At 42.9% G+C, this 16,476-nt stretch overlaps 1 protein-coding gene across 1 annotated transcript in view; it reads left to right on the forward strand.

Annotated features, from left to right (window-relative positions):
* Positions 1-12,708, forward strand: part of LOC144114671 (hydroxyacyl-coenzyme A dehydrogenase, mitochondrial-like) — a 29,283-nt gene extending 16,575 nt beyond the window's left edge. Inside the window, exons 5-8 of the mRNA XM_077648555.1 lie at positions 1,378-1,467; positions 2,544-2,616; positions 9,756-9,872; positions 12,491-12,708. Coding sequence (XP_077504681.1) covers positions 1,378-1,467; positions 2,544-2,616; positions 9,756-9,872; positions 12,491-12,615 — 405 coding nt within the window. The 3' untranslated portion in view covers positions 12,616-12,708. The remainder of the gene's footprint in view (positions 1-1,377; positions 1,468-2,543; positions 2,617-9,755; positions 9,873-12,490) is intronic.
* Positions 12,709-16,476: the final 3,768 nt, after the last annotated feature.

A 16,476-nucleotide genomic window follows, 5' to 3' on the forward strand; every position in this document is an offset into this window, starting at 1 on the left:
ATGCAAACCATTGTTAACACAGACTGTCATTATATGTAGCAGTAAATGATATGTGCATGAGGAGTAGAGTTGTACGTAATGCATACGTAATACGTAATACAATTTTGTCATTGATCGATTACTTTTTCAAACTAGCGTTACAGGTAATTCAGTTACTTTTTTCTGTAATCCATTACTGGTAATCAATTACTTTTCTTCCAAAAACAAGTTTAACCAATGGTACAGCTTTGAGAACTGCAACCTGATGGCAAACACTGGTGCTAGCGAGGATGTTTCCTTTGTGACAGAGCAACAACAGGTCGGCTACAGAGAAGCATTGCGCGCGATCATGTCCAGAACACATCCGGATTACTGGAATTTTCTGCGTCAGTTCTTGTACCAAGAAATAACTCGTGACTACTCCGTATGCCCCGTCCCATCCTGTCCGATGACGCCGCGGCATACCTTCCACTAAACCCAACTCAGAGGCTTCCGCACAAAGCATGGAGCAACAACGAAGTGGGTGCTTCATAGAGGACTTGGACGCTAGCATCGAAGTATTGTGAAACTATGAGCTGGTACGCAAGGTGGGCGTACGTTGTGAGAGTGTTCAGTGTAGCTGCTGATCTCTTCATGCGGAAATGTGAGAAAATTAGCGACGACAGCTTCAAAAAACAGCTCCGCTTGAAAATTAACATGTGACAAGATATCAAGCAAGCCGCAGCTATTCATTGCAGTCTGAGTAAATTTGTCTTATGGCAATAAAAGGTGAATTTCGATGGAGGTGAAATTCTAGAGGCCTGTGTACTTTGTGATGTTGGTGCACTTAAAGAAACCCAGGTGGTCGAAATTTCCGGAGTCCTTCACTATGGCGTCCCTCATTGCCTGAGTCGCTTTGAGACGTTAAACCCCCATAAACTATAAACCATAAAAGTTGGAAGGAAAATAACGAAATAGTAACCATTACTTTTCTGTAATTGTTCATTTACTTTTCTGGGGCTGTAATAGACCACTGTAATCAGTTGCATTTCAGATTGAGTAATTGTAATTTTAATCGGTTAGTTATTTTCTGTAACATATACAAGACTGATGAGGAGGCGCCTGACAATGCAATAGTGATGTGTGCACCTTTACATGGTAACAGACGAGAGCTCCAGGCTTGATTACTTGTGGCAGTCATATTCACGCGTGTCTAGTTGAGAATCAGTTTTTTCCAAAAAGAGTTCCTCTAGTGAATTGGATTGCAAAGCACCAAAATGACAAATTCAAGAGGAAGATGTGGAAAATCAGTGTTATTAAAGATCTTAGAGCTCTTAGGAGTGCCAGCTACTCCAGTTACATTTGTTTTTGGATAAATGTGTAAGGGTTGCTTGTCTGTCTGTGGCTGTAAATGTACAGGTTGTAAGAATTCCTGAGACAAGTGAAGACACATTCCAGAAAATGCAGGCCTGGGGCAAGGCACTTGGCAAGACAACTGTTATATGCAAGGTAAGAAGTTTGATATTGGAAGCATGGTTGATTGAAAAGGCAGTTTGTTTGTGGAGCTCAATATTGCACCATAGCACACGAAAACAAAGGGAAGAGAAAGATGCTGCAGCGTACTTACCAAAGAGGGAGCACATCAAAAGGCCTCCTTTTAAACTTTACTATGTGGCAACATTTAATGGTTGTGCGATTGATGACTGGTTAACAATGCAGCTTGCATGAGCGAGCATCACTAAGAGGTTATTTGTTCTTAGGGAAAAGCTGTTTGGAGTCTTATGTTAATGCAATAACTTTAACTTCTGGCGAGCTGCAGCAAAGGTGCTGAGATGTATTTTAACGCAATAGTGTTAAAAGCTGTGTTCATCAGAAGATCTGGTGTCAGCGTTGTCGCCATTGTGAGCGAAACATTGCGAGCATGGCTCTCTAGCAGGTGGTCCCCAGAGAGCAACCTAAGAGGCAGGTGGGCCACCTAGGTCATGTGACCTTGTGGCGTTGCCACAGTCTGCCCACCGGATTGTGAGCAAACTGACCACAGTGGAATGATTTTTCGCTTGGGAAGAACAACCTCGGTTGCACAAGGCCCACCGTTGGGGGTACTTTCCATCGCAGGGCAGTGTCACATCACTTAACTGCTGCAGCACTGTGCCAGGAGCGGTATGAGGACTCCCAGGGATCTACGAATGTAAAGTAGAGAATGACCAATTCCGCATATATGGGGATTAACCCTTTATGCTCTTGCGTCATACACTTAAGGCGGAGCTTAAGCGTCCGCTCCAATTTTTTTACCTTGTTTGTTTGTCTGTCTCTCTGTCCGTCCGTCTATCTGTCTGTTTAACATACTGCAGGCTCAGTGAAGGGCCCTGGCAGGAGGGGCACAATATTGGACAGTTAAAAAAAAGTGCAAAAGATAACATCAGCACAAATAGCAGGTCAACGAATGGCCTGTTCTTTATTGCTAAAGTGGTGATAATGTCAAGCTCTCTGGAGACCTTGTGCGTCGGCTTTGAGTGTGAAAGTATGTATTTGATTAATATATTCTAGCACTATATGCAGATTTTATCTCTTGCATATTTTTACAGGATACGCCAGGATTTATTGTAAACAGGCTCCTGGTTCCAGCTATGCTAGAGGCAGTACGGATGCTGGAGCGAGGTATGTACAAGACAGATTTTAACACCTTTCTCTCTCACACGCACTCACTCTCTTTCGAGGTAAGAAATATGTAGCGACTTATACTGCACTTTGTATACATCTCTCAAACATTTATGGCAGTTTGTAGTGTCTGCTTTGGTACTAGGCAGTTCTTTGTTAAGCATGCTGTTTTAAATGGTAAAAAAAATAGTCTTTTGGCATAATGACAAGGTGCATGCACACACAGCTGAGAAAGGCTTATTACCAAGTAAAGGACTGTCAGCATGTTCAGAATTGTTGATCATCCATTTAGTTGCGATGTTTTGTCTGCTGGTCACCCTTGAACACTCGCAGAAATCAAAATAAAGCACAGTGAATGAAAATAAAGCACAGTGAATGCTGCATACAACGAGCAACGCCATCGGGAGAAATGCTGTGAATGCACAGCGAAAGAACAGACTCATTAGATACTATCAAAAAGGGCATATATGCAATACGTTCCTGGTACTCCTGTTCCAGGAATTCCAATGGCAGATCCAGAGCAGTCTGCCCACTCCATGACAGGGTGCCTGAATCTGACACAAGAACACTCTTCTCAAATCAGAATTTGGAATAGTACTTATGCTTGAGCTGGAGCAAGCCAGGGTAGCTGCACAGAGTGTTTCCCACAACACTTGCATGGCCAGCCGCATGCGTGTCTCAGTGGAGCTATCTGCTTTGGGTTTCTTGTCTGGGCGAATGAAAACAGTCAACAAAGGGCTGAACGTTTGCATATTTCCAGGCCAGTTGCTAAGCTCAACTTGGCAGTGCACACTGTAGACATGAAGCTCTTTTCATGGCTGCACTGAGAGCAATGTATGTTTCCTGACGAGGTAATATTGAGTTTTAGTTTGCTTCTTTATATGCTATGTAGTATTGTTTTTTTTATCTCTTTGGTATGCCGCCGTGGTGGCTCAGTGGTTATGATGCTCGGTTGCTGTTCCGAAAGATGCGGGTACAATCCCAACTGTGGCAGTCGCATTTCGATGGAGGCAAGATGCTAGAGACCCCCATGTATTGTACGAGCCGCCACGGTGGCTAAGTGGTTATGGCGCTCGGCTGCTGACCCTAAAGACGCGGGTTCAATTCCGGCTACAGCGGCCGAATGTTGATGGAGGCGAAATTCTAGAGGCCCGCGTACTGTGTGATGTCAGTGCACGTTAAAGAACCTCAGGTGGTCGAAATTTCCGATGCTCTTCACTACAGCGTCCCTCTTAACCCGAGTCGCTTTGGGACATAAAACTCCCATAAACCAACCTAAACCATATACTCTACGATGTCCGTGCACATTAAAGAACCCCAGGTGGTCAAAATTATCCGGAGCCCCCCATTACGCCATCCCTCATAGCCTGAGTCACTTTGGAACACTAAAACCCTGTGAACCATAAACCTGTCTGCTACGTATTGAAGATGTCCGGGGTGACAGGGAAGTGGAGTGGTGCCTAACAAAACATGCTGCAGATTTCTGGTTGAATCTGCCAATTTTGCTAGAGCATTTTTGACTATGTTGCAGTCAAAGCTTAGTAATCACTCCGTATCTGCTATTGGAACACACAGCCTGTGCTCCTGATCTGCCAGTCAAATGGTGTTTGCTTGAAACAAGTGAAAAAAGTTGATCTGGACATGCCCTGCATCCACCTTTGGAATTTACGATTATTGTTTGTGTTTCTGTGCACACAACTCTTGCTTCGTTCACTTTTTGGTACTATAGCCGTTCTTTCGCGTCTGCCTTGCATTGTTTCCAGTTTGTGCAGTGTTCTTGCTTCCTTTGTAACCTCCCTGCTAAGGCTGCATGCCTTTTTGCAGCCTCCATATTTTTCTTCATTCAAAGCCTCCCCTTTTGTAGCATTCATTCCTTACATGCATCACTCTCTAATCACCACATTTTGCTGTTTTGTGTTTTAATTATTTTCTTTTCTGGTGCATCCTTCATCTTGTTGAGTATGATAAAGGTAGTAGCCAGTATAATGATCAGGCAATGCATATACCCCGTATAAACATGCCCAAACTTGACGGCATCTATAGGTTCGGCAACAGATGATGTTTAGCTGCCAAAAACACCACTTAACGTATTCTGGGGTAGAGACATTCAAACCTTGACGAGAGGCTAACAAACTTTGGTCTGTGGCATTGGAATGCTGCGGGGCCCTGTAGTGCTTTCTAATGGAATGCCTATTATGCCTCAGGTGATTGTGTTGTGCTGTGTTGGGTTGGGTTTTGTGGCACATAGGCAACTATAGGCCATCATGATGTTGCACGGATACTGATACGAAAAGAACTTAGTAAATTGATACACAGAAACGAAGTATATTCAATAAAAAAAATTTGAAATGCAAGCTGACAAATATTTTTCTCATCTGTTTTTTTCTTTTTTCGGGGTTTTAATTTTTCATTTCTTTCTCCCAGTGATGTGGTTTGGTGGAGCAATTCGAAGCAGCCTATTTGTACACATAGCAGGAGTATGCACTTCATGGTTGCCCATTCGCTCTGTGTGGGTCATATTCATGCGAGCTGGCAGCAGTGCCTCTGTGTTGATGTCAACTCCGTGGGCAACCTAGCGACGCCTTTCTGCCATGTTTATGGTGCTTCTTTTTTTTAGCATAGAGTACAAAGTTCTATGGAGGAGCACTATATGCCCTGTTTGTGATTTGTTTTTGTGGTTGTGGAAGGGGGGGGTCTTTGCTTGGGTACCGAAGTGCCCTATGTAGGCATTATTGTAGGGGTGAGGGGAACAAGTGAAATAATGTGATAAAGGAAGGAGGCTGCTCCTTAAGAACTAAAGAACAAATTCGTGAAAGCAAAAAGTACAAATAAAATTGTGAACACCACTGGTATTGAAACGTAAACATGTACAAAGAAGCGAACATAAAATGCGACAGAGCATGATCAAAGGAAAACGGGAGTGCTGATATTGCAGCTTCTGGCAGTAAGCGGTAGTCTTGAATAGATTTAGGAAAAAAAAAAAGAAGAATGTTAGAGTATGTTGATGCAACATCATTGTTCTCAGACTTCAAAAGGATCATCTATGGGAGAGGCTCTATAATAGTACTGATCTATTATATACATCTCTTTACTCAAGCCAGTTGTGCCAATGAAAATATTGTTTTTACATCTGCACATTTATAGAGACCTGCCCAGTTTTTTACATATCTAAGGGAAGTTTTGCAAAATTTGTAGACACAAATCGTGGTTCCTGAATTCACTCATGCTCATTAATGCAAGTTATGAAGTCAGGAATGATGTTAGAACTGAACACACATGTGTGGAGGTGTCCCCTTCAACTTCAAAGGGGCTGGCTTTTCTGAAATTTCACTTTAAGGTTTAGAATACGACTACAGTTATCGTCGTCTGGTCCTCCAGGTGACAATAAAACCAGTGACTGTCTGGTTGCTGCAGGTGGCTTGGGCTGCTGTGAGCATGCAGACTATTTGCAGTGCACTGCATCACAGCAATTTATTCTCAATGGAGTGAAAGATACAAGCATAAGGCAAAGGTTTCCACAAGTGCCTGGAACCACACAGGTCTGAAAGTGGCTGCCTCATGGTCGTAGCTTCTACTGCACTGCAAACAAGTTGTTAGACACGGGCAGCAATGCTCTCTGCAAGGTCCTGTATTGTGTAAATAAGTATAGCGGACCCCTTGAGTAGAGGGTTTTGAGGCACCTCTACTGGTGGTTATTGCATCATTCTTTTTAGGGTTTTTTTTTTTTTGGGGGGGGGGGGGCATGTATGCTTATTCTGTTTTGACAAAGTGCAAGAAGTTATAGCACAGTTATAACATACTCATTATAATTGAGAAAATCTACGATGCACTGTCAGCATTTACCCCAACCATTATGTGCCCAAGTGACATCACGCATGCCATAGCTGTTACTATTTGACAACCTCTGTTGTGAGGTAATGCGATCAGTGCCAAGAGCTTGGCTTCTCAAGCAAATTAAAATGTTACAAGCCTCGATGTAGGTTCTACGATTACACTCTCTGAAAACATACTCTCTGAAAATGTACCCTGAAAACATTTTGATATCCCAATCTGTCTTCTTTTAGAGCCTCTAACCAACAATTTCATGATGGAAGCTAGGTACATCAGGACTTTTTCTCAGTAATGAAGGAATTAAAGAAACTTTTGTTAGTGCAAATTAATCTTCCATGATGATGGATATGTGACTTTTCACTGCTGTGGGGAAAAAAAAATTCACAGCATGAAGCAAAAATACTGTTGCATGTTTGTCCCAAGTTTTATGTGCACCCTTTGTTTTATTTGATACTGCTCCATTATAATATAAATTCAGTTAATTTTACCTTAGTTGGCAAAATGTAACAATATGATAACTGTGGGCATTGTGATTTTGAGCAGTAAGAAGCAGCGCGAATAGACAAGGGTAAGATGACAGCACTGGCACTGATTGTCTTGCGTTCGTCCTTGTCTATTTGCACTGCTTCATATTATTATGCATTCTGACCAACAAGCCCAAATCAAAGACTTGTGATTTTAGGTTTGTCTGTAAAGTAGAGGCATAAAGGCTCGTACGCCTTTGGCAAAAAATTTTTGCCGTGCAAACGTTAGCTCATAACCAGTAAAGATTTGTCATCTTTTTTCAACATTGTTATGCCATTACCCCGGTATCATTAAAGTCAGGGTATCAGCTTTTATTTACATTTGTCATAAAAGTCCCGCACCTTCTGTTTGAACCATGTTACGATTTTTGTCACCTTGTTGTTGCCAAATGATGTTTCTTCAGGTAGAGTTGACATTGGTAGATGCCAGGTCCTGCCTCTAAGGGGGATGGCCTAAGACCATGAATCACTTGAATTTTGTCAAGATGGACACATCTGAAATGTGTATTACTTGTGCTTCTGTGTGGGGTATGGGGTGGGTGCATTGCTTTTGATGCAGAACTACAGTCAAACCCACTTATAACAGTACTGTACTGTCATGGAAATACCATTGTTATAATCGATAATTGTTATAACCGCATTGTGTCGAAAAAAAGAAAAGATGACAAACTTTATAGCATTTATTGACAGGAAAGACCTGGAAAGGGTATGATTGTTCTAATGCCTATAAAAGCTCGTTAATTCAAACTTCAAGGGACCAGAAAAGTATTCAAATTATCAAATGAACCTGAAAATCTAACAAAAACCGATTGCATCATGGTATATTTCTTTGCTAAAAGAATGGACAGTGGTTGCTTGCTTTTGAGATGAGAACGGCACGGCAATTATTATTATTTTTTTATTTTCATAAATGGTTTATTGCATGCATACTGTCGGGAGCGCCGAAGCAGAAGTGCTCAAAAGTGGTAAGGGCCTCCCCAACAATGCTCATGGTGCGACGCGCAAGCGCTGGAGCTCCACCGCTACTGCGTCACACCACTCGCAAGCGACAGTATCGCGTGTGAGGAGGCTTCACTGCGCAGACAGCGAATGGCACGTGACAAGTGCACAGCTTCGGCGTACTGGAAGAATCAAAGAAAGAACCATGCGTACGAATGCAATCGCGATAATCGGCGCTTGAAATGGCGCTCATCAGGGCTCGGTTCGCTGGCTGCTACGGACTTGCCCGATGCTCAGGAAAGAAAAACCGAAACTACGCTGTCTGACTGATTTCGAGACGGGGCCGTGCGCTTGTCGTCATGCCTAGCATTGTACGCAATTTCAGGTGCACGGATAACTCTGCAGCATAAAATTCGGTTTTGAATAGGGCTATTTGATCAATCGCTTGCACGCCAGCAGTCATACCTGGACGCAGCCTCTGTTCAGGAGCCCCCTTCGAATTAACTGGTGCGAGGCCTTTAATGTCTGAATTAGCAAGCGTACGATGCCATATACTTACATGGGCGATGGCCAGGATTGTGCTGGCAGTTGGAATTATACGGATTTCCGAATTAATGTAGGTCGAATTATGAGCTTCTACCATTATATTACAACTTGCAATGGTTCCTGTTCGTTACTGTCCACGCTGGTCACAGCTGCCATGATTGCCTCTTCGGTGAGGTCTTCATTTGTCTTGACTGCATCGTCAGCATGCAAGAATTCTTCAATTGGACACGCTGCAATCATCATTGCTCACTGATGACCAAAACACTGTCATCATTGCACCGGCGGGAGCTTCACTTGCCTCCACGTTACTGGCATCAAGCCCGCTTTCCAAAAGCAATTCTTACGGTAAATCCAAGGAGCATGCAGAACCAAGGGTGCGGTGACAGCGGTCAAGAGAAAAACCACGCTGACGACGCACATGCACCGCACCGACTGATTGGGAGTACACATGGCGCGCGTGGCCAATGCAGCAACGCAACAGCTCACCTGACGCGATGACATCTGCCCTTGGGACACGTGAAATCTGCGAAGTGGGGACTGTGGACAAGTTAGCGAAGAACAGGGGAAGAGGGACAACGCACACGCTACCGGTGCCAGCCGTAGCTGAGAATGCAAAAAAAAAAAAACAAGCCAGGGTGTTTTCTTTCTGCGAGGGACGCTCCCCTAAGAAACGTTAATAATAGACTGCTCCACCAAGGCTCCCTACCATGCTCCCTACTTTCTGCTCTGCTTAAACAAGCATCCTCGGTGCGCCCTGTGGCAGTGTTTTTGAGTGCGTGGTCATGGGTTCTTTCGCTTTCTAGCCTCCGCTGTGCGGGCTCGGTGTGTCGGTCGACTCCACACACGTGCGCTTTTGTGTTGTAAGCGTGGTTTTACTGGTGCGGTTGTCGCGCTTCCATGTTTTTTTTCTTTTATGTTTGACACTCAATGACCAGATTTGATTGTCAAAACTGATAACGTGCTATGACAGGACTGCTATAAGCGGTTTATTCTACCATAGAACACATGGTAAAGGTGACTGTGCCACGACTGACTATTGTTATATCCAGTATATTGTTATAACCGGTATTGCTATAAGTGGGTTTGACTGTATATAAAACACTGATGAGGGGTCTGTTTGGCATGTTGAGCACTGCCAAATTTTGTAACTAAATTTTGCAAACATTTGTCGATGACATTTTGTAGCATGTAGAGGTAATTAGTAGATGACATTATAATCAACAACCCTTGTATTTAATTGCTTCAAAACTTACACTTGCTGTGTACATTAGAAGAATCTTTTTCTTTACTGCCTTTTAGGTGATGCCAGTGCACAAGATGTAGACACCGCCATGAAGTTGGGTGCTGGTCACCCAATGGGTCCTTTGGAATTGGCCGACTATGTTGGTCTTGATGTCACCAAGTTCATAATTGATGGTAAGCACCTAAGTCAGGAGCCATTGTTGGCTTTTAGAGAACAGTGCATTTCTGTCTGGCAGCTTGAAGCAAGGAGTTGTGATGAAGTAGTGGCTCTTTCTTTCTTCAGCTTTGAGGGGACTTTAAAAGAAAACATGAAATCATGCGAGATTGATAGAATAGTGTCGCAAGATGGCAAATATATCCCTTCTACCCTAGCCGGAGCTTTCGTAAGCTAGAAAATAGTGCAAATTGAAAGCCTAGCAGCAATACCTTTGCAAATTCCAGTACCAGTGCCCACTGACATATGTCTGTATTTATTACCAGCGCTACAGGAGACAAGGCAGAGAAGAAATGGAGAAACACAGTGCTGAGCCATATTAATCATTTCTTCTCTGTAACCTGTAGCATTGGTTGTAAATATGGAAGTCTACCATCTTGCCCAGTCTGCTTTTCCACTTCATACTTCTTCTGCTGGCCAGCACTCTGTGAGGTGCATCAGTGAGCTTCCTGTGGAGTTGTTTGGTCGATATAACCTTTATTCTATATAATGAGCTCGCAATAAGACCAAAACTGTGCAGCAAGTTCTGCTTCCATTTTCTTACATTGCAGAATCAGTGTTGGTAATTTACTGTGCTGAGCTTCAGTGAGATTGGGCTGACTTGTGCATTTATTTTCGCAACACAGCAGCCGGACTCCAGCATTAAAAGTTTGTACTTAGTGAACTTTGCAGAGGCAGTAGGCAGCCAGTCTGGTTGCTTCAAGCAGAACTTTGCCCCAATAAATGCTCATTGCTGATTATAATTGTGATGCTTCTTTAATTTTGAGACTGACTTTGTGGACTCATGCATTATTGGAGAATTTATAAAGCCAACAAGTGTATTGAAAGCCACGTGGAAGTTTGAGGATGAAAAGTCTTGCTGGCTTTCTGTATGGCCGTAGGGCACTGTGTTGGTCCCAAATCACTGAAGTGTTTTCTGGTGGCCCCAGCAATAGTTTCATCTCTGAATGCAGTGGTGAAGTCGATTTTGATAAGAACGTTTTCACTAAAAGTGCAAGGCAGCTGAGGCTTTGGAAATGAGTATGTGTGTAAAACTAAAAAGAGCACTCTAGAGCTGTACAGATATGAAATTGCTCTTATATTGTCTACCTCAACATGTCGTAAAGTATAAATACCATAAGGGAGGATGCACTGTACAAATCGCAAAAATCTCTTAAAAACTTTAGAAAACAGCAGATTCGGAATCTGCAAGGCCTTTTTAATCACACCTCAAAAAAAAAAAAATGTACGCTGAAAACAACCCTAAAGTGACCCTCAAAAACGCTTTTGTGACCATGGGTAGCAAAAAAAAAAAACTGGTTGAAATCTGTGCGAAAATGGCCGACTTCCGAGCAAGATACCACCTCCGCTTCTGCGCTGCCACTTGCAACAAATTCAGTATCATTGGAAAGCTTGTTCCACCGAAGTTCTCCCGTTCGAACCACATGTATACAATAAAAAAATAAATGCAAAAACATTAAAAATTTAGTGGCCTCTACAAAGCCACTGGCATGAATGGCCATTAACTGTTCGGGCAACTTTAGTGCCAGATTTTTCAAAAGTGTTTTCTGACCCGACCCCTCTGCTTGCAGAAAGCGTAGCTCAACAACTGCTTGATGGTTTGTTGCATTGTATTTCTTGATAAATTCTTTATGCAGCGATATTTCTACAATTTTAAATTACTTTCTTTTTTACTCAACTAAATTGACGTAAGAGTAATGAGGGCATTATATAAGTATGGATATAATGTTCTATGTAGGAAAAAGTAAAGTTGATAAAAACATTTGGAGAATATCACTGCATGAACCATTCCTTTGGCTAAAAGTAAAGAGTGCTTTTAGGCTCCCACGATGTTTTGTTGGGATGCCAGCCTTTTCGCAAGATTAGTATAGCAATGAAGCACATAAAAATTAATGTCAAAACTACTGAAGATTTACAAGTGAAAATTTGTATTTTATCATTTGGTGCACTTCTCAGTATGCATGCCAAATTTCATCGCTTTATGCTAAAAATGTAAAATTGACATTCGAAACTCACGCACCCCCCCCTTTTTTTCCCCTGCTCGCTGGACTATGATGCAGTCACTACACCGTCATCTGCTGCAAGTGCGCGTGACTCGTGGTGGCTTTGTGATTCACAACAGACAATGCAGCAATAGAATACGTGTCATTGTCCTATGAGCATTTATGAATTGTGTTCTGTTATGTATGCTTTCTACATCAAACCTGCAGAAACCATAACTAAAACTGCAGCAAGAAAACTGTACTGTAGTAAATTATTTAATGTGCACTGGGGCATATCGCCTCCAGTTCTGTCATTTTTAAGGCCCTGCACATTGAGACCAACAAAAAACATCCCAAAAATTTGCTGTCTCTGCTTCGTCAAGAAATGCGATATGCAAGCAACCATAACAGCTTTTTGGTCATGTTATGCTGCCCTTGTAGATGTTTGGATTCTTGGGTGGCTATGGCAAGCTCATTTCATTAGAAAGTAGGTTAGAGGGTCATCAGAGTTGCATTAATTCAATCATGATTAGTTCAGTATACCTATAATTTCTCTTGAATGAATGAGAAAACCTCTGCTTTCGTATTTTATCCAGGTTGGCACCAACGCTTTCCGGAAAACCCACTATTCAAGCCATCAGCACTGCTGGACAAGCTAGTACAAGAAGGAAAGCTTGGAGTCAAGACTGGGGAGGGTTTCTACAAACATAGCAAGAAGTAAAGCAGAAAGTGTGTACTGCTAAGGCACGAAATAACAAAAATGAACATGTATTTTAGCTAAGAGAAAAATAAATATATATTTTATAAACAGCAATGTTCTGTGGTTCAGGTTAGTGGTGTGCCGTAATGTCTCCTGCGTGTACATATGGCTTTGTTTTGTAACTGGAGAAACAGGAATGAAAGAAGTAAAAGAGCTCTCAAGGTAAAAAGTTTCAATGCACACTCAAGAGGATTGGTGGCATTTGTAAACCAAGTTACACTTTTCTGAAAAGTTCTCTGAGCATTGACACATCACGAGTGCTGAACTCTTTGTGTGTGTTAGGACGCATAAGTGTTCCAAGTGGCCCAAGTGTTCAGTGCATTTTCAAAGATGTAACCCATTTCTGTGAAGAAAGGTTTACAGCTCATCCAAGTGTCAGTGTTGAGGCAGAACACAGAGCAGGACTGTGATGCCTTCCCATCTTCCAAATCCTTTGCTTAGTCTTGGTATCTTGGTGGCTTTTTTTTCATCCAGCATGTCTCCTTATAGCATCATAGTAGCAAAAACACGCAAAACAATCTCTCGGACACAACCACACTGCAAAGGAAACATTTTAAAAACATCGGTGAAACATACGGTGAACGAACATTCCAGTCCAAGAACATGCGAACAAAGAAAAAGAATACCTGAAGCAGTCATCCGTAAAATGAATTTTGCACACTGCAGACTACTCTCTCTTGTTTTGAAAGTTTGTGGGAACCTGCATATAGTTATTTGTATTGAAAACAGTGTTATAAAATACAAAAAACTTGTACTCTTGCATTTTCTCTGCAATCCTTTAGCGACCACTTTAAGCTATGCTTGCTCTGTTATGCCTAATGACCTGTCATAACTATTCCTGACAAATCGGGCACCTCTCTTCTGTATCTTTCCAAAACTTCTATTACACTCTGCAATATATATATATATATCCCAGCGCACACAGGCCTTGTCGAGAAGGCTCGAGTGAGTTTCTGTGGAGCCAATGAAACGAGAGAAAGTGAATAAATCTTATTTGAGTCTTTGAAGGGGAAGGCTTCCTTCTGGCACAGCTAGGCCACTGTTACTAGGTGGCCTTGATGCTTTGGATGCTTGGTCAGCTCTGTCTGTGAACAACTTTTGTTGCCAGAAGTCTCAGCTGTGCAGCGCGGTCTCCGACAGCTCCTCTGCGGTCATTTGGCTGAAGGGGTTCTTGCTTCAGGCCCAGACAATGTGGTTGAGGTTCCCATGCTCTCCACAGCTTTTGCATTCTTCAGAGTATATCTCCAGGTGAATTGTAGCTCATATTGCTGGACTTGGGAGAGAGAGTGTGTGTGTGTGGAGGGGGGGGGCTGCCATAGAGCGATTGCTTGATCCTTCCTGCATGAAACAGACAGAAGGGAATACCCCCCCCCCCCCCCCCCCCAAATGAAGCACAGTTTTAATAAAGCTTTTGTTATGGGCAAGGTGCTTGCACCTGCACATGCAGTTTGTATGTCTAGACAGCTACGCTCTAGTGCGAGTGTGATCTTCAGTACCTGCTTTGAAGTTTCATTTCATTTTCGTCCACAGAGCACCATTCGAGAGCTCTAGACGTGTGCTCACCTCTGCGTGTGGTTGTTGCACTTGTATTCACCAACAGTGGCGTGGAGAGACGGTAGCCAGGCAGTTAGCACGTGTTCACGTTTCTCGCATTCATCAACAATGCACCGAAAGCAGTGGCGTGAACGGTTGTAGCCTAGCAGTAATCATCCTGTACTCTTGATGGCTGTCGCGGAGATGGTGAAAACTGCAATAGCTTTCCTTCTGACGAACCATTTTCCACACGGCACGGCTGTAATGCTGGGAATCCACCACAGTGGGCGCTTGGCCCACTGCCGCTGCATGCTTGGGACTCTGTATGGGGGCAGTCAACCTAACTGGCTTTTGGGTTTTTGTGTAGCCTTTGGAATTGCTGCAAACACCTTCAAAATGGCGCTAAAACTTTGGAAAAGGTCTCCCCGTTTATCTAGTAGGAATCGCCTGAGTTGCTGCCCCTTCACAGACTAAAATGCGCTGCTCTTGCATGTGTTTTTTTTTAAATAAAATTTTTTATTGTGAGTTTCGGCAATAGCGAACTATTTTAAGATTTTTACCTGTTTTCTACGAGGCTTGACTGAGTACCATCATAAGAGACGCAAAACAATGAATACTTGCCTTGAAATTTCAATACACTTATGCCATCTGTCATAAGCGTGCGCAGTGGGAGGCAAGGGAGGTGCAAATTTTGTACTATATTGTTCCCCGCTACCTAGAAGACATGAAAGGGTGCTACCATGAACTTTTGCACCCCTTATGAAGAGACCTGTGCACGATTATGCCATCTGTAGCTGCATCTAACCTTTCATTATTTTATGTGCATAAAATGTATTAGCCCATCTTGTGACATTATGTGGACAGATTTTTTTGCATTTAATATTATTGTTCACAGCAGTCTACTGCGAAGCACAAGATCGCAGACGATTTTTATGCCTGCATGAGCCGCTTTACCAGTGTTCCAAAGGGAGCAAAAAATAAAAACTATGGTGTGGCATGTCATTTTTTTTATAGGTGAATCTGGAGCTGTCCACAATGGCAGTCTCGTAGGTTACAAGTTGCTTTAGCATGTGGAATCGTTATTCATCTTTAGCAGCACATTTATGTTTATGGATGTAACACAGGGGATAGAGTAAGCAGTACTGAAGCCTATTCAGTGTAGGTGTCATTTGTGTGAAGTGCATGCTTTTGACAGACATTCAGTTATACTTTTAACCTGATAGTGTTCCCCTGCGGAGGGCACAGCAAGGGAATAAGGATCTGTAGAGAATTAATATTTTTTACTCAATTTTTTGTTAATGGCCTCTTGACTAACTGTTTGAGATTGGGAGGGAAATTGCCATATCGTCATAAGAGACCTTGTTGGGTGCCTACATGGGGCCTCCTCGCTGCATGCGAGTAGAGATCACTGCAACCTTAAACAGAGGCTACCAGTCCTGAAATGTCGACATGCTTATGCCATCTGTGGTTAGTCATGCCTAATGGCATGCCATAATTATTTACCACAAGTCACACAGCCCTGCATCAAGTTTTTCAGTGTCATGTCACTGCAGCTTGGAAAGACCTACGGGGCAAGCAGTGAACAAATATGTGTTTCTAATGGCTACTTCTGAGGATATGAGATTAACTTTACCATACTCTTGGTAATATATTTGGCAGTGGTCATGACAATATCAAAAGCCACAACTGCGCATGTCATCTGCCGTTCGCAAAAACCATTCGCTCACACTTGCAATCGATTACTGGGGCTAGAGAATCTTTCCCCCCAATGATGGAAATAGCTCATGTTGTGATTATATCCACACGGGAGGGACATATATTCGATTTGCCAATCTAGATTTTGCCCGCTTATTTTTTTTTCCAAATATACAGAACATGTCGTACCAATACGCCTCATTGCAAAAACGTCCAAGGCAACCGTCCCCTCCCACCTCCGTCTGTGAAGCGAATTATAACAGTCCGACTTGTCTGGACTGCACTCGACCCAGCTTGTGCTTCAGCAAAGAGCGATACATTACTGCCCTTTTCTTTTCCTCATGGCCAATAATTATGATCAAAGCACGAGCGTCCTTATGCGCACACGAAAAGACGTTACACTGGACATTTATTTGCGCTGTCCTCTTTGCAGTTCGCGGCGAGTGTATCTGAAGTATCTGAAGGACGTTCTAGTACCTGTGGCGTGCGGTTCACGGCCACTCGGCATGAGCTGTTCGAATCGGACTTGTCGTGCTGTTTGTGCAGTGCCTCCGAGGCTCAAAATTCTGCCAAACTGTTGGGCACTGTTGCCGA

This window comes from Amblyomma americanum, chromosome 1 (genome assembly GCF_052857255.1).
Source record: "Amblyomma americanum isolate KBUSLIRL-KWMA chromosome 1, ASM5285725v1, whole genome shotgun sequence".
NCBI lineage: Eukaryota > Metazoa > Arthropoda > Arachnida > Ixodida > Ixodidae > Amblyomma > Amblyomma americanum.